Consider the following 19528-nt stretch of genomic DNA (forward strand, 5'->3'; position numbering starts at 1 on the left):
ATAAAGATCCTTAACTACAGAACTTTTAAGTCCATGTTTTTAAAGACATTGCTTTTCTAACAGTTTTCTTAGAAATAGTCACACAAGATAATGTAACATTGGCCAGCTGCAGTGACTCATGCCTATAATCCCAGCACTTTGGGAAGCCAAGGCTGGCGAATCACCTGAGGTCAGGAGTTTAAGACAAGAGTGACCAACATTCTGAAACCCTCCCTGTCTCTACTAAAAATACAAAAGTTAGCTGAGTGTAGTGACATACAACTACTCGGGAAGCTGAGGCAGGAGAACAGCTTGAACACAGGAGACAAAGGTGCAGTGAGCTGAGATCACACCACTACACTCCAGCCTGTGTGACAGAATCTGTCTCAAAAAAAAAAAAAAGATCGTATAGCCTTAAAATTTCATTTAGCATTTAGTTAACACTACACACAAGCTTAGCGTTAAGCATTATTATTTTATTAATTAAAAATTTCCATCAGGGTGCAGTGGCTCAATCTGCTATCCCAGCACTTTGGGAGGCCGATGCAGGCAGATCACCAGGTCAGGAGATTGACACCATCTTAGCCAATATAGTGAAACCTATTCTCTACTAACCTCTTCTCCACTAAAAATTTTAAAAAATTAGCTGGATGTGGTGGTGCGCACCTGTAGTCCCAGCTACTCAGGAGGCTGAGGCAGGAGAATCACTTGAACCCAGGGGGCAGATGTTACAGTAAGCCGAGATTGCACCACTGCACTTTAGCTGAGTGACACAGTGAGACTCCATCTCCGACTCAAAAAAAAAAAGAAAAGAAAAGGAAACTGATTCCATCATTAACAGACCAATAAGGAGTTCTGAAATTGATTCAGTAACAAATAGCTCTTCAACAAAATTTAAAACTAAGGACTAGTAGGATTCACAGCAAAATTCTACCAGATGTTCAAACAAGAACTGGTACTATTCTTACTAAAACTATGGCAAAAAGATTGGGAAGGTGTGGGGGTCCGGCACATCTGCCGGGGGGCTTCCGACCAGCAGAGAGCCTCAGCCCCACTCAATTGTTCTTAACCTGGAAGAGGGAGTGCATGGAAGAAAAGATAGATAGAGAGCGGGGTCTGGAGGACTGCCAGGCAATGCCGGAGCAAGAAGTGCCAAGACAGCAAGTTTATTTGTGCAAACTACAGGTTATACACCTTTCAGTGTTTGAGGAGTGACATACATTCCATTGTATCTTGAAATAAAATCAAGAACAAAAATCACAAGAAAAGGGGTACAGAAAGTATGACTCTTAATCAAAGAGTGAACAGCAAAGGGACAATAAAGCTTGCAAAAAGGGGATCATAAATCTAAACATGTGTTTTTCTAAAATCAGTTAAGCAAGCAAGTAAGATTGTTAACAAGGTATAGCTGGACCTTTCTAAATGTCATTCTAACCTTGCCTATTCATATAGGATCATATGCAAACAGTATGATTGAGTTACCAGAGGTAAATGAAGTCATACAGTTATTGTGCAGAGAAGGAACTAGGAGGCACACAATGTCTACCCATACAATGTCTCATTAGACCACAAGGCCTTAGCTCAGCCATCCTGTTGCAAATATCAGAGGCAAAGATTGATGTTTATAAAATCAGTGTAACCAGACTTCCTCCTTTCCCTTAGCTCAACAGCCTCCAGGAGAGGAGAAACATGTATGGGCTCAAGCTCAAGATGGCAAGGTCCTGTCAAGGGCCCTTCTCAGGAGCAATCCCCACAGGAAGGAGTTTCTCCATTTTTTAAAGCCAACATAAGGCCGGGCGTGGTGGCTCAAGCCTGTAATCCCAGCACTTTGGGAGGCCAAGACGAGTGGATCAAGTGGTCAAGAGATCGAGACCATCCTGGTCAACATGGTGAAACCCCGTCTCTACTAAAAATACAAAAATTAGCTGGGCATGGTGGCGCGTGCCTGTAATCCCAGCTACTTGGGAGGCTGAGGCAGGAGAATTGCCTGAACAGGAGGCGGAGGTTGCGGTGAGCTGAGATTGCGCCATTGCATTCCAGCCTGGGTAACAAGAGCGAAACTCCGTCTCAAAAAAAAAAAAAAAAAAAAAAAAAAAAAGCCAGCATCATCCTGATAATAAAAGCTGGCAGAGACACCACAGAAAAAGAAAACTTCAGGTCGGTATCCTAGATGAAGATTAATGAAAAGTCCTTAAAACTCTTCAACTTGTAAGTTGAATGCAGCAGCACATGAAAGAGTTAATCCACTACTATTAAGTAGGGTTCATCCCCAGGATGCAAGGTTGGTTCAACATATGCAAATCAGCAAATCTGATTCATCACATAAACAAAACAAAAAACACATGATTATCTCAATAAATGCAGAAAAGGCTTTTATTGACCTGAAGACTTCACCCTTCATGTTAAAAAGTCTCAAAGAACTTGGTAGTGAAAAAAACATATCTCAATAAGAGCCATCTGTGACACATCTACAGCCAACGTTACACTAAACTGGCAAAAGCTAGAAGCATTCCTTTTGAAAACTGGCACAAGATAAGGATGCCCTCTCTCACCACTCCTAATCAACATAGTATTGAAATTCAATCAGGCAAGAGAAATAAAGAACATCCAAACAGGAAGAGAAGACAGCAGATGACATAATCTGTTTGCAGATGACATAATCATATAGCTAGAAAACCCATATAGTTTTGGCCCAAAACCTTCTTTTTTTTAATTTATTTTTTGATTTTTTAATATACTGTAAGTTCTGGGATACATGTGCAGAACATGCAGGTTCATTACATAGGTATACATGTGCCATGGTGCTTTGCTGCCTCTGTCACTCTGTCATCTACATTAGGTATTTCTCCTAATGCCATCCCTCCGCAATCCCCTCACCCCCTGCTATCCCTCCTCTAGCCCCCGACAACCCCCCAACAAGTCCCAGTGTGTGATGTTCCCCTCCCTGTGTCCATGTGTTCTCATTGTTCAACACCCACTTATGAGTGAGAACATGTGGTGTTTGGTTTTCTGTTCTTGTGTCGGTTTGTTGAGACTGATGGTTTCCAGCTTCATCCATGGCCCTGCAGAGGACATGACTCATCCTTTTTTTATGGCTACTGAGTATTCCTTGGTGTACCTGTGCCAATCCTAGCACACTGTCTTCCGCAAAGGTTAAATTAATTTATACTCCTACCAACAGTGTGAAAGTGTTCTTATTGGCCGGGCACGGTGGCTCAAGCCTGTAATCCCAGCACTTTGGGAGGCCGAGGCGGGGGGATCACGAGGTCAAGAGATCGAGACCATCCTAGTTGACATGGTGAAACCTCGTCTCTACTAAAAATACAAAAAATTAGCTGGGCATGGTGGTGCGTGCCTGTAATCCCAGCTGCTCAGGAGGCTGAGGCAGGAGAACTGCCTGAACCCAGGAGGCAGAGGTTGCGATGAGCCAAGATCGTGCCATTGCACTCCAGCCTGGGTAACAAGAGCGAAACTCCATCTCAAAAAAAAAAAAAAAAAATGAAAGTGTTCTTATTTCTCCACATCTTCTCCAGCATCTGTTGTCTCCTGATTTTTTTATTAATTGCCATTCTAACTGGCGTGAGATGGTGTTTCATTGTGGTTTTGATTTGCATTTCTCTAATGACGAGTGATGATGAGCCTTTTTTCATGTTTGTTGGGTGCATAAATGTCTTCTTTTCAGAAATGTCTGTTCTTATCCTTCCCCCACTTTTTGATGGTGTTGTTTCTTTTCGTATATGTGTTTAAGTTTTTTTAATTGCATTTTAGGTTTTGGGGTACATATGCAGAACCTGCAAGATAGTTGCATAGGTACACACATGGCAGTGTGATTTGCTGCCTTCCTCCCGTTCACCCACATTTGGCATTTCTCCACAGGCTATCCTTCCCCAGCTCCCCCCGCACTCTCCCTCCTCTATTCCCCTCAAAAGATCCCACGCCTGTAATCCCAGCACTTTGGGAGGCCGAGACGGGTGGATCACAAGGTCAAGAGATTGAGACCATCCAGGTCAACATGGTGAAACCCCGTCTCTACTAAAAATACAAAAAATTAGCCGGGCATGGTGGCGCATGCCTGTAATCCCAGCTACTCGGGAGGCTGAGGCAGGAGAATTGCCTGAGCCCAGGAGGCGGAGGTTGCGGTGAGCCGAGATTGCGCCATTGCACTCCAGCCTGGGTAACAAGAGCGAAACTCCATCTCAAAAAAAAAAAAAAAAAAAAAAGATCCCAGTGTGTAGTGCTCCCCTCTCTGTGTCCATGTGTTCTCATTGTTCATCACCCACCTATGAGTGAGAATATGCAATACTTCATTTTCTGTTCTTGTGTCAGTTTGCTGAGAATGATGTTCTCCAGATTCATCCATTTCCCTACAAAGGACAGGAACTCATCGTTTTTTATTGCCGCATAATATTCCATGGTGTATATGTGCCACATTTTTCCAATCCAGTCTATTATCAATGGGCATTTGGGTTGGTTCCAGGTCTTTGCTATTGTAAACAGTGCTGCAATGAACATTCGTGTGCATGTGTCCTTATAGTAGAACGATTTATAATCCTTTGGATATGTACCCAGTAATGGGATTGCTGGGTCAAATGGAAATTCTATTTCTAGGTCCTTGAGGAATCGCCACACTGTCTTCCACAATGGTTGAACTAATTTACACTCCCACCAGCAGTGTAGAAGTGTTCCTATTTCTCCACATCCTCTCCAGCATTGGCTGTCTCCAATGGCGCGATCTCGGCTCACCGCAACCTCCGCCTCCTGGGTTCAGGCAATTCTCCTGCCTCAGCCTCCTGAGTAGCTGGGATTACAGGCACACGTCACCGTGTCCAGCTAATTGTTTTTGCATTTTTAGTAGAGACGGGGTTTCACTATGTTGACCAGGATGGTCTTGATCTCTTGACTTCGTGATCCAACCGCCTTGGCCTCCCAAAGTGCTGGGATTACAGGCTTGAGCCACCGAATTGGCATACTTTTCTAGCGAATTTCCACTTGCTCCAGTGCAACAGTAGGTAGGCGGGATTTCCGGTGAGCGGGCTGGTGTGCTATCTGGAAGGTTTTGGCGGGACTTCTTTTGAATTTTGAAGGGGGTTTCCAATAGCGGGCTAGGTGCCGTGTGCAGAGCTTGATGTCTAGCGCAGAGTGATGACATAGTTTTCAGGTGCGGATAGGGATGGGCGTGTCTGAGCTCTAGGTCAGGACACCGGCCTTACAACCATCAGAGAATACTATAAACACCTCTAGTGCAAATAAAGTAAAAAATCTGGAAAAATTCAATAAATTTCTAGACACATAAACCCTCCAGAGACTAATCAGGAAGAAGTAGAGTCCCTGAGTGAATGAATAATAAGTTCTGAAATTGAAGTAATAATTAATAGCCTACAAACAAACAAACAAAGCCCTGGATCAGATTAATAGGAAAAACCAATATTGTGAAAATGGCCATATCGCCCAAAGTAATTTATAGATTCAATGCTATTCTCATCAAGCTACCAATGACTTTCTTCACAGAATTAGAAAAAACTACTTTAAATTTCCTATGGAACCAAAAAAGAGCCCATATAGCCAAAACAATCCTAAGCAAACAACAACAACAAAAACAAAGCCAGAGGCATCACACTACCCCACTTCAAACTATAATACAAAGCTACAGTTACCAAAACAGCGGGATATGGATGCCAAAACAGTTATATAGACCAATTAAACAGAACAGCGGCCTCAGAAATAGCACTACACATCATCGGAGTTTTGACAAACCTGACAAAACAAGCAATGCAGAAAGAATTCCCTATTTAATAAATGGTGCTGGGAAAACTGGCTAGCCAGATGCAAAAAACTGAAAACAGACCCCTTTCTTTCACCTTATATAGAAATTAACTCAGGATGGATTAAAGTCTTAAATGTAAGACTTAATATCATAAAATCCCAACAAGAAACCCTAGGCAATACCATTCAGATCACAGGCAGGGACAAAGACTTCATGACTGAAACCCAAAAGCAATGACAACAAAGTCCAAAATTGACAAATAGGATGTAGTTAGAATGAAGAGCTTCTGCACAGCAAAAGAAACTATCATCACAGAGAAAAGTCAACCTGCAGAATGGAAGAAATTTTTGCAGTCAACCCATCTGACAAAGATCTAAATTCAGAATCTACGAGGAACTTAAATTTATAAGAAAAAAAACAACCCCATCAAAAAGTAGGCAAAGGATATGCATAGGCACTTTTCAAAAGAAGACATTCATGGGGCCAATAAACATATTATAAAAAAGCCCATTATTGCAGGTGATTATCAAAATGGACATCAAAACCACAATGAGATAGCATGTCACTCCAGTTAGAATGGCATTCATTAAGAAGTCAAGAAACAACAGATGCTGGTGAGTATGTGGAGAAATAGGAACACTTTACACTGTTGGTAAGAGTGTAAATTAGTTTAACTGTTGTGAAAGACAGTGTGGTGATTCTTCAAGGATCTAAAACCAAAAATGGCATCTGACCCAGAAATGCCATTACTGGATACATATCCAAACGATTATAAATTATTCTACTACAAAGCTACAGACACACGTATGTTTACTGCAGCACTATTCATGATAGCAAACACTTGGAACCAACCCAAAGGCCCATCAGTGATATACTGAATAAAGAAAATGTGGCACATATACACCATGGAATACTATACAGTCATAAAAAAAAATGACATAAAAATAAGTTAATGTCCGTTTCAGGGACATGAATGAAGCTAGAAGCCATCATTCTCAGTAAATTGACTGCAACAGAAAACGAAACACTGCATGTTCTCACTTATAAGTGGTAGTTTAACAATGAGAACACATGGACACAGGGTGGGAACATCACTCACTGGATCCTATGTGAGGGGCACAGGGCTCAAAGGGACAGAGAACATTAGGACAAATACCTAATGCATGCAGGCCTTAAATCCTAATTGATGGGTTGATAGGTGCAGCAAACTACCATGGGACATGTATACCTATGTAACAAACATGCATATTCTGCACATGTATCCCTGAACTTAACTTATAACATAAATAAATTTAAAAAAAGTTACATGTACTCAAATGTATCTAGTTAAATATTTAGTTACATATTCTAATTTTCCAGTAATTGATTCTCGTTTTGTGGTATTTCTTCTTTTGCAATATGACTCTATCTTCCATGTGCTCTTCTACTACATTTTTTTGAAAAAATATGTAATGTCCATTTTTAGAGTAGGCAAATTTATTAGTAAAAAATACAATTTCTTCACGTATAAAGGAACATTTGTTTATATGTTCTAAAATATTTATATTCTAAAATATTTTTTAATAACTGGAAGCATAACCAGTAAAATATTTGTTACATGGAATATTATGCAGCTTGTCTTTTTAAAATGGTAATTGACAGAGATGTTTAACATATATGTGTCTTTATATAGATTTTGTTTTTCCTACATAGAAAAATACATGCAATTATACAACATGCATATGCCATATAATATGAGAAAGAAAAATTCATCTTGGGACCCCAAAATCACTAAGGGAAAAGTTAAGCTAAGAACTGTGTCACCAAACTTGCCTCCCATTTTATATCTTAGTAAGATAGTTACCAACATAAGAAGCTACATACATTCCTGCCAATCTGCCCAGAAACAAATTCCTTGAGGAAAAAAGACAGCTACTGCTCAAAGTTATCCCTCTGAGACTCAGAAGAGACAAATGCATATCTGACTGCTTTCTCTGCCTTAGTATTTATGTATGTAAAAACGCAGATTCACTAGCCAGACTAAATTGTGTATGTGAGTGTAATCTTTTGTCTCTAACGTACTTTTTTTTTTGAGATGGAGTTTCGCTCTTGTCACCCAGGCTGGAGTGCAATGGAGCCATCTCGGCTCACCACAACCTCCGCCTGCTGGGTTCAGGCAATTCTCCTGCCTCAGCCTCCCTAGTAACTGGGATTACAGGCACGCGCCACTGTGCCCAGCTAATTTTTTTGTATTTTTAGTAGAGACGGGGTTTCACGGTGTTGGTCAGGCTGGTCTCAAACTCTCAAACTTCAGGTGATCCGCCAGCCTTGGCCTACCAAAGAGCTGGTATTACAGGAGAGCCACAGGGACCGGCCTGTCTGATATCAAAGACTAATGTGGAATCCTCAATTGGAGTTGTTCCTCTTACCTGACCGAACCAATCAAGTCTCCCTAAAATACTTAATAGCGCTGTGTTGCGATCACTTTAGGCAAAGGTAGAATAGGTAAGTCTTGAAAAATAAACTTGGACGGGCGTGGTGGCTTAAGCCTGTAATCCCAGCACTTTGGGAGGCAGAGGCAGGTGGATCATGAGGTCAAGAGATCGAGACCATCCTGGTCAGCATGGTGAAACCCTGTCTCTACTAAAAACAGAAAAAATTAGCTGGGCACGGTGGCGCGTGCCTGTAATTCCAGCTATTCAGGAGGCTGAGGCAGGAGAATTGCAAGAACCCAGGAGGCGGAGGTTGCGGTGAGCCGAGACCGCGCCATTGCACTCCAGCCTGGGTAACAAGAGTGAAACTCCGTCTCAAAAAAAAAGAAAAATAAACTTTATAAATTGACTAAGATCTCTCTCGTATATTTGGGGTTCAGAAATAAATTGTTTTATATATTATTTATAATTTTTAGTTATAATTGAGAGGGTCAGAAAAAAAGTTTTTTTCTTTTGTATGGGTTACTGCATCTTGAAATTGTGATAAAGGTCTTAATTACTGTTCTCTTAATTCTTGTCCACAGTATTTCCTACTGGGGGTCATTGACATCTTACGCAGTTACCACAACAGAAACCAACATTTTGGATCGGTTGTGGAGTAACAATTTTACTTTGTTTTTGGTCATTGTTTGTTACTTAGATAATATCATGAACTGATTAAAAGCAGGTGCTACCGCTCATTCCCAAAGGCTGGCTTACAGACTAAGGTCATAAGATATTATGCCTTTTTTAGACTTGGCGAGTGGAGAGGAAATGGGGAAAAGAAACGGCCTAGAGAAGTGACAAGGTCTTAGGGCCAAAAATCTTTTCTAAGGGTCAAGGTTTAGGGCCTGCGCAGCTTCAAAGCAATGCGATCTCTGCCGTGCGTTCCCGCATTCACAAAGGTCGTGGCGGTGGAAGCCGCATTTCGGACTCTCCAAAAGTCCCTGGGTTCCTCTTTCCGATTTGCGTCCCAGTGGGAAATGCGTGATGCGACCTTCCCCATCATTCTCTTCTCCCTTCGAGTATATCGCATCAGTGAAAACACTAGGCTCGGAAACTCCATTTCGTGTTGAGTGATTTTAACTGGCACAACCTACAGGTTACTGTAACCCAGACTACACTATTCTAGGTAGACATGTCCATTAACCAATCAGCTGTCAGAATCAGAGTCAGCGTCTATTAAGTTCCTAGGTTCTTAGAGAACTGGATGGGCGGGGTCCCAGCAGCCAGAGAGTTTTGTGGAGCCTTGACTGACGTAAGTCAACAAAGATCACGTGAGACGAATTGGTACCCTGGATTGGCTTACAAGTTGCTGGTTGGATGAAGGGAGGTTGCGGTGGTGCTTGCAGTTCGCCTTGTTATACAATTACAACTTTGTGCTGGTGTTCGCGAAGTTTGAGATTTTTAAGAAATTCTGCTCATCTCTCCAGCCCCGCCAGCTGCTGCCTTCCTTGTAGTTTCTGAGATGTGATCTGGTAGCCGAGTCTCGCAGTCCGTGGTTTAGTTGCTTTCGGCTTTGCTTTAGCGTTTTTCCTTAACGCCGCTGAGGCGCCGATACAATTGTCGCCACGGTCTCGAACGTCGATTTAGGGCGTCATTTTAGCAAATCGATTAAGTTTTGGTATCGGAAATTTGTTACGTTTCCATGAATTCCTGCGGAGTATCGCTCACTACCGCCGTTCTTGCCTTCGGTGATGAGGCAAAGAAAATGGCGGCGGGAAAAGCGAGTGGCGACAGCCAAGAGGAGTCCTTTACCTTGACACTTGAGGAAAGGCAGGCACTTGGTGGCATGGACAGGTACGCATCTCCATCACCCATCCGGTTGCCTGGCGGCCCCTCAGGGAGGACTTCGACGCAGCTTGCCCACGCTGTGGTGAGACTAGATCATCTCACCTTGGCAGTCAGCAAGCTGCTGCTCCAGCCCTCGGATTTGAGAAGGGATGGGTCATTGGCTTTCTCACAGTATTAACAAACCCTATCTCTCTCTCTACAGCCGCCTCTTCGGATTCGTGAGGCTTCATGAAGATGGCGCCAGGTCGAAGACCTTACTAGGCAAGGTAAAGCAACCAGGCGCAGTCAGAGTTATTTCGTCCGCGGTCTGTTCGACCCAGGCCCCGCGTCCCTTACTGCCTAGCCAGAATTTATTTTGGCGCTGCTCTGTCGCCTAGAAGTAGGAAAACTATTTCTTGCCTTTGCTCCCCGCGTCCTCTTGAATACTTGGCCCTTGTTTTAGCCTCCCTTTTACGCTGAGGAAGAGAGACGGACCGCTTTGAGACCGGGCAAAACCAGGTCCACCACACTGCCTGTTAACCTATGCTTTTTGTCCCTGAACTTTAGCGCCACAGATTGTGAATATATATAGTTTTGAAAATTTGTAACTTCCTGCGTCTTCCCTTCTCTTTTTGGCGTTTGTCTCTTGGTGTCTAATTTTAAACATGTTTTTGGCTTTTTTTTTTTAAATATACATATCCCTGGTGTCCTTAGTATAAGTAGTAAGAGCAGTGAAGAGTTTGCAGTTGATACTTGTACTATATACTGATGCGTATATATTTACCCTGAAGTTACGTGGCTTGTTTACTTTTTAAGGATCTACCAGCTGCAATTACAATACAGCAAATGACATTTCATGAATGTCTGTGTGCTTTTCCACTGAGGAGCCTTGTTTTTATGTGTCAAGCACAGACTACGAAGAAGTCGTTTGTGTGAAAACTTGGCACTGCCATTTAGTTAATGGCTGCTCCTGTCGGTCAAGATGGCGGGTAAAAAGTGGGAGGAGCAATAAAGGCAGAAGCTTTGAGAGACGGAAGAGGTATTAACTGGGAAACCGCATTAGGAAGTAAACCTCAAAGGGCGCTGGTGTAGCTTCATGTTACTTCGTAGAAATCTTGCGTTATCCCCAGCATTGACATAAGCATTCTTAAACCTATATGTGCTTATTAGTTGCAGCACGTTTAGTTACTCCCAAGTGAACTGTTGCATAACGGCGCTGGAATATTCCTCTGTGTATCCGTCTGGTTAAAATTTTGTTAAAGTATTTATATGTTGTCAACTGATCCCGTGAAATAAGGATGGTGCAATAATCGCACTGTCCTTTAGATGCCAAAATGAATAATTGCGAATTTCAGGTTATTACTGCATTTGTGAAGCAAATTTTATTTTTATTCTCAGGACTAACATTTTTACATGCCAACACTTTTACTTGTAGTGTAATTCAGTACAGACACCAAGTTCTTTTACCTGTAATCTCTTTAGTATCTTTGTTTTGATGGCAAATAATGGCTAGAAAACTAAAATTTAATGTATATATGTGTGTAACATACATATGTTTTAAATTTACTTAATTTCACTGATAAATGAAGCATGAATTAAACATTATGCAAGTGAAAATCGCTTTTTGAAAAACTTCAGTGATAACGATATAAGCAACAGTGATTCTTGATCTCCTACTTTGATGTTTAAAATAATTTGAATATTTCAATAATTAATTTCCTAAACTTGAATACAATCATTCCAATATATTAAAAAACTTTAGAGGAATATTATTTTATGATTGCAGTGATTGTTGCGGATTTAAATTGGGATTGATGAAGTTGCTTGCATTGACAGTATCTGAAGAATAGGCCAGCGTTTCTTACTTTAGTTATGGTAATCAGATAAAAGTAATTCGATGTTTTCTGGGATAATGTGAGAAAATACTGGTTGAGAACTTTAACTCTTCTTATAGCTGGAGTTTGGATAAATTCTCAGTACGTTGTGTTAATATTAAATTTTAGTTTGGAATGAACTTTTCATATATGCAACATGGGGTTAAATTTTAAGGATTTTTTTTTTACATATTGATTCTGAAGGTAGGCATGTCTTTTCCAGTTTTGATTACAGTAACATTTTAAATACGATAAAGTACTTTCATTATGTTTGGGGAGAACTCTAGCTTCATAAAACACTGAGTAATGTTGTGTATTAAACTGCAGAGACTTTTTTAAAACAAAAAATCAGTACAATGTCACTTAGATTTGAGACTCACTGGGAGTTGCCCTGTGCTTAAGTCAAGACCCACTAACCTCAACATTAAAGTTACTTAATAAAGCATTCTGCGGTCTGTGCTGGCAGCCTTATCAAATTTTTTCTTTTTTTATTAGCTTGATTGAGGTATAATTGATAGACAATAAAACTGCCCATACTTGCACAATTTGATTAAAATTGACACATACATATAGATATATATTCATGAAACCATCACAATTAAGGTAATGAATATATTCATGAAACTATCACTACAATTAAGACAGGTATTCATTCCTGAAGTTTCCTCCTGCTCTTTGAAATTCCTCCTCATTTCCCCTCCTTATTTCTCATCATCCCTGATCTCCACTGATCTCTTGTCACTTTATATTAGTTTGCATTGTAAGGATTTGATACAAGTGGAATTATTCAGTTTATACTTTAGTCTGATTTCTTTTAGTCAGCATGATTTTTGAATTCATGTTGTAACATCAGTAGTTTCATTTAAAGCTAAATAGCAGTCATAAAATTTTCTGTTGCTTCTTATAAGTCTGAATATAATAGTGAAATGTTCACATTGAAAATTTCAGACTGGATGTGATGGGTAATGCCTGTAATCCGGGCACTTTGGGAGACTGAAGTGGGAGGGTCACTAGAGGCTGGAAGATTGAGGCTGCAGTAAGCTATGATTGTACCTCTGCACTCCAGCCTGGGTGACAGAGATACCCTCTCTCAAAATAAGTAAAACAAAAAAATACCAAACAAAAAAAAGTTTGAAGTCATGTATCCTCAAACCCTGTGTTTGATTCAGTTTCTGAAATTCAGTTTCAAAGAATGAATGAACTGGAGTTCTGATAAAAGATCTATTGAATTTAGTTTATTGCTAGTATTAGTAAACTGGGCTACGTGAAATACCGTCTCATCTTCTGTGGAATGCTGAGCCTTGCCAGTTTCAGAATTCCTGTTCTCAGCCTTTAAAACAAATTGGCTTTTTTCTACCGAGATGGGATCAGGTCTTTACATGGTGGTAAATTATGGGGTTGACTAACTGCCAGGATTTCTTTTTTTAATGATGATTTTTATCATGCCTGTCATGTGTTGCTGTAACAGAATACCTCAGACTAGGTAATTTGTAAATTAGAAATTTAGTTGGCTTGGGATTCTGAAGGCTGGGAGGTCCAGGATCAAGGGGCTGCATTTCACGAAAGCTTTGGTGCTACATCATTCTTTGGAGAAGATGGAAGGGCAAGAAAGTGTCTAACAGTGCAAGTGGAGAGGGATGCTGAACTTGCTTTTGTAATGAACTTACCGTCACATTATTAGTCCACTTAGGAGATCAGCCTGCTCCTGATATTGTCAAATCTTAAAGGCCCCACTTCTCAACACTGGTGCATTGAGGATTAAGTTTTCAACACATGAATTTTGGGAGACACATTCAAACCATAGCACCTGTATTCCAAGATTTTGCAGTATGTATATAGTTTTTCCCTTTCCCACAGAAATTTGCTTGTCATTCCTGTTTTTAAGAGAAACTCTTAGAACGATCTTTATTTCTGATCTTTTCATTTTTTGTTCATATTTGTTTTGTCTGAAAGTTTTATTGATAGACTTAAGAAGTCAATCTTGACTTAAAAGCTTCTAGAGGTTTAAAATGTTACTCTAAGTGTCTCCTTTTTCCTGTCAAGTTTTCTAGACATTAAGGATGCTGTATCCCAATGACTAGTTTCTCTGATTTTTTTTTTTTAACCTAATAGATAAACCGTTACATCAAACCATTAGGATGGTGGTTATAACAATAGAGTCCCTTGAAATTCTGTAACTTAGGAATGTTTATGATTATCATCTGAATTAGTGTAAATATTTAACAGTGTTAAATTTTTGGTAGAAGCTTAGTTACTTACTCATATTTAAACAATATGCAGTTCAATTAAATGAAAAGCAGATTTTAGCAACAGTAACATTTATTTCATCTTGGAAAACCATTTAGGTCTGATTTTGTTTGTATTATGATAGAGTTTTGCTGTCAAGCAGAATGTTACTTTTACGGTATGCTCAATATAATTCTGGAGGGGTTAACAGGAGAAACCTATTAAAATGCTTTTAGAGTTGTTTTTTAAAACTGTAATATTTCAATAGTGACATTTAAGATATCTGCTTTGTATGTTTTGTTTGCTACCTTGTAGCGTAATATTCATTTCCAGTTCTAAAAGTTGTGTTTTGAGTTAAAAAAAGCAATCGTAATGTAATGTTTTGTTGTTTAGTATTAGGTCTTTAATTTGTTGTTATCAGGAGAAAGTATTTTATAGATTGGAAGTTGTCTTCTAAACAGTTATGGTTGTTGTTACATATTGGACAAAGTATAATATATAAACTTCTGGTGCAACACTGGGCATACATATCTGAAGCAATTATAGAAAATATTTTTATATCTAGGTACAGTTCCAAACTATATGAGTAATTTGGAATATAGGCACTTTCCTGATACTGGTTTGCTTTTTTGTTTGAGACATAGTTTCACTCTTGTTGCCCTGGGGAGAGTACTCGCCTTATTGCAACCTCTGCCTTCTGGGTTCAAGTGATTCTCCTGCTTCAGCCTCCCAAGTAGTTGAGATTACAGGCCCCTCGCCACCGTGCCTGGCCAATATTTTGTCCTCGTGTTGGCCAGGCTGACCTGGAACCCCTGACCTCAGGTGGTACACCTGCCTTTGCCTCCCAAAGTGCTGCGATTACAGGCCTGAGCCACCATGCCTGGTCTACTTTTATTATTAAATAACTAGCTTTTAAAAGAGTAATACTAATATAACTAGGGAACACTTCACATTATTTAAGTTACCAAATAAGATTGTTTTGCCTGACATGAATCTCTGTGATTCAGGTGACAAAAGTTTATTTATAGGCATAACGCTGTAAGCCAAAATTAAATTTTACTGCTTTCCAACCACAGTATTAGATAGTTGTTCTGACATAGATTAATTTTAGTTTTGAAGGTTATTTTTGCATTGCAACTAACTGATGCTAACGAATGGTCTTTTTCTGAAATGAGGTATCTAGAGAGCTAATTTGTATTTTTAAGAATATAAAATCGGCCAGGCGCAGTGGCTCACGCCTATAATCTCAGCACTTTGGGAGGCCGAAGCGTGTGGATCACAAGGTCAAAAGATCGAGACCATCCTGGTCAACATGGTGAAACCCCGTCTCTACTAAAAATACAAAAATTACCTGGGCATGGTGGCATGTGCCTGTAGTCCCAGCTACTCGGGAGGCTGAGGCAGAAGAATTGCCTGAACCCAGGAGGCAGAGGTTGTGGTGAGCTGAGATTGCGTCATTGCACTCCAGTTTGGGTAACAAGAGGGAAACTCCGTCTCAAAAAAAAAAAAAAATATATATATATATGGTTGTTTCACATGACACATTGAGGCCTAAATGTTCGTATTTGTAAATTAGTCAATGGTGGTCATAAAATGACTGCTGCATTTTAGGAATTTGCTTTGAATCTTCACATGATTGCCCTATAAATTGCTACGACAACTCAGAGCAACACAAACTTGAGAGTGCCATGAATGGAAAGCTTTATGAAGACCATATAACTCTCAATTTAGATTATGCAAATATTCCTTTAAGGGATAGGATGGCTAACAACAGAATATCAACGTAGAATGTGTGAAGGGCTTTAAAAGTTCACAGTAGGCCGGGAGCAATGACTCATGCCTGTAGCCCCAGCACTTTGGGAGGCCAAGGCGGGCGGATCATGAGGTCAGGAGATTGAGACCGTCCTTCCTATGTTGAAACCCTGTCTCCACTAAAATAGAAAAATATTAGCTGGTCGTGATGGCATATGCCTGTAGTCCCAGCTACTCAGGAGGCTGAGGCAGGGCAATCGCTTGAATCTGGGAGATGGAGGTTGTGGTGAGCTAAAATCATGACATTGCATTCCAGCCTGGCAAAAGAGCAAGACTCAGTCTCAAAAAATAAATAAAAAAATAAAGAATATAAGTTCACAGTAAAGGTTTGTTTATGAAAGTAAAGTTGGAATTGCTGTTTCTTAATAGGAATTGTTGTTACTTGGAGATTACTTGATTAATACCACAGCAGTGCATCTTGTAATTTTATTCAGAATTCAGATTTAAAATCGGACTATGGCTTTTAGCAGATGTTTACAATAATCTGCTTTATTATTATTTTATTTGCTGATCTCATTTTGTTATAATTTTTACTTGGCTTGGCTTGGTGACTCATGTCTGTAATCTCAGCTCTTTGGTAGGAAGAAAGATCCGTTGAGTCTAGAAGTTCAAGACTGACAGATCTGTTCAAGCTGGCAGATCAGTTGAGTCTAGAAGTTCAAGATTTTTGGGCCATATGGCAAAACCCTGTCCTTACAAAAAACTAATTATTAGCTAGGCATGGTGACCTGTGCCTATAGTCCCAGTTTCTTGAGAGATTGAGGCAGGAGGATCACTTGAGCCTGGGAGGTCTCTGCTGCCTGTGATTGAATTCACTGCACTCCAAGTAGAGTTAGACCCTGTCTCAAATAAACAAAATTTCTCTGACACATTGTTGGAGTTTCTCAGGAATATTTAAGAATGGTCATCTTTGAGACTAAACAAATATCTATATGGTGAGGGGGAGAAAAAAGATTTTAAACTTTTTTACTTTATATATTTTGGGCTGTTACATTTTACTTCTGTATTTTTTCATGGGCATATATTCCTTGTTTTCATATGTTGAAGTACATATAAAATAAAATTTACCATCTTAACCATTTTTAAGTATATAGTTAGTTAAATAAATTCATAATGTACAACCATGACCACTGTCAATCTCTGGAACTCTTATTTTGTAAAATTGAAAACTAAAAATATAAACTCAATAAATAAGGAATTATTATCTAATATTAATGGCCGGGAGTAATATTTTAGCCATTAGTGGCTCATTCCTGTAATCCCAGCACTTTGGTAGGCCAAGATGGGCGGATCATCTGAGGTCAGGAGTTCAAGATCAGGTTGGCCAACATAGTGAAACCCCATCTCTACTAAAATTACATAACTTAGCCAGATGTGGTCGTGGGCACCTAATATCCCAGCTACTCAAGAGGATGAGGCAGGAGAATCACTTGAACCCAGAAGGGGTAGGTTGCATTGAGCCAAGATTGCACCATTGCACCCCAGCCTGGGCAATAAGAGTGAAACTCCCCACCAAAAAAAAAAGAAGAAAATCATCTTCCCCCCTCCCCTAGCAACCAATATTATTCTTTTTGTCATACTCTCCATCTATGATTTTGATTACCCTAACTACCTCATTTGAGTAGAATATGCAATATTGTCTTTTTGTGACTGGCTTATATCACTTAGTATGCTGGAACATACATGGGATTTTTCTTCTTTTGTAAGGCTAAATGATACTTATTTGTATGTGTTTACCATATTTTCCTTATTTATTGATCTCCCAGGTGGCACACGAGTTGCTTTTATGTTTTAGCTCTTGTGAATAATGCTGCTGTGAACATGGGTATACAGGTATCTCTTTCAGTTCCTGTTCTCAATTTTTTGGGGATGAAATAGAATATAGCCAGAGATAGAAGTGCTGGATGGATTGCTGATTTTATTTCTAATTTTTTGAGAAACAGCTTTATAATTATTGCTGAGTTTTAGAAGTTTTGTATGCAGTCTAGATTTTAGTAATCCTTTATTAGATACATAAATTGCAATTATTGAATCCCATTTTGTAGGTTGCATTTTGACTGTTGAGTGTTTATTTTCAAACTTAAGTTTCAACGTTTGGTGTAGTTTCATTTGTCTTGTGATTTTTGTTAACTGTTCTTTTTGTGTCATATCAAGAAATGATTGGCAGAGCCAGTGTCCTGGACGTTTTCTCTTGTGTTTTCTTCTGGGAATTTAAAAGATTTAGGTTTTATTGTTAGGTCTTTATTGTGAGTTAGTTTTTATGTGTGGTGTGAGATATGAGTCCAACTTCTTTCTCCCTACTGCATGTGAATATCTAGTTTTCCCAATATCATTTGAAGACTCTCCTTCCCTGTTAAGTGTGGTCTTAGCACTCTTCTTGAAAATCATTTGGACATTTTTATGCAGGGATTTATTTCAGCACTGCTTGTTGTGTTCATTTGGTGGTCTGTATATCTGTCTTTATCCCAGTACTATACCTTCTTAAATTAATGTTGCTTTGTAATATGTTTTGAAATCTGAACATAGGAGGCTTTTCAACTTAGTCCTTCAAGTTTGTCGTGCTTCTTAGAGTCCCTTGAGATCCTGTATTATTTCTGCAAAACAGTGCCAGTGGGATTTTTTTTTTTTTAGGGGTTGCATTGAAAGCTGTTAATCACTTTGGGTTTTATTAACATTTTAGCAATACTGAATCTTTCAATCCATGAACACAGGGTAACTATTGGTGTCTTTGCTTCTCCTAAATAGCATTTTATAGTTTTCAGTCTGTAATTCCTGCACCTCCTGGGTTGTCTGTTCCCAAGTATTTTATCTTTTTGATATAGTAAATGGCAATAGTTTTCTTCATTCCTTTTTCTAAGTGCTCATGCATAGTATATAGTAACACAGCTATTACAAATTTTAGCTTTTAAAATTTGGTGCAGAAATCAGCACTCTAAAATTACAAACACTCTAAAATTATAATCAAATACTCTAAAATTGTAATAATTGGTGTATAATTTCACACTGGCTTGGAAATTTCAGGTTTTCTGCAGTGAAACCCTGTCATTTGTCAACAGAGTTAGTTTTGCTTCTTTTTAACCGGATGCCGTTTAGTTTCCTCTTGCTAACTGATCTTAACACAGGACTTCCAGTACTGTGTTTAATACAAGTGAGAGTTGTCATTCTTCACTCGTTTCTGATCTTAGAATAAAATTTTCAGTCTTTTCTCATTCAGTATCAGGTTAGCTGTGGGCTATTTAGTTTTGGGCTATTTTCAAACACTTTTTCCACATAAATGGAAATTACTATATGGTTTTTGTGTTTCCTTATATGGTTGTTACAATAATTGATTTTTTTGTATATGCAACTGTGCAAAATTCAATGTTATATACCACTGTTATATAATTATATAATTTCTTCTTGGGCATGATGTATGATCCCTTCCATGTGCTGTTGAATTCAGTTTGCTGAATTGTTGATGTTGTTTCCATCAATATTTATGAGGGCTACTGGGTGTACTTTGTTTTCTAATTGTCTTTTGTTTTTGTCTGGGGTGGTGGCTCACATCTTTAATACTAGTGCTTTGGGAGGCTGAGGTGGGTAAATTACCTGAGTTCGGGAATTCAAGACTAGCCTGTTATGATGAAACCCTGTGTCAACTAAAAATGTAA

General features: G+C 39.3%; 1 protein-coding gene across 6 annotated transcripts in view; it reads left to right on the forward strand.

The window, feature by feature from the left end:
* Positions 1-9514: 9514 nt before the first annotated feature.
* The window catches only part of LOC118150929 (histone demethylase UTY), a 213369-nt gene continuing 203355 nt past the window's right edge, over positions 9515-19528 (forward strand). For 5 of the 6 annotated variants that reach the window (XM_035289914.3, XM_035289917.3, XM_035289916.3 and 2 more), the window contains exons 1-2: positions 9515-9993; positions 10190-10253. In XM_035289914.3, coding sequence (XP_035145805.1) covers positions 9842-9993; positions 10190-10253 — 216 coding nt within the window. In that variant the 5' untranslated portion in view covers positions 9515-9841. Of the gene's footprint in view, positions 9994-10185; positions 10254-19528 lie in introns of those variants that run through there. The other variant, XM_078364423.1, reaches the window with a different exon arrangement.

Source organism: Callithrix jacchus, chromosome Y (genome assembly GCF_049354715.1).
Source record: "Callithrix jacchus isolate 240 chromosome Y, calJac240_pri, whole genome shotgun sequence".
NCBI classification, from domain to species: domain Eukaryota; kingdom Metazoa; phylum Chordata; class Mammalia; order Primates; family Cebidae; genus Callithrix; species Callithrix jacchus.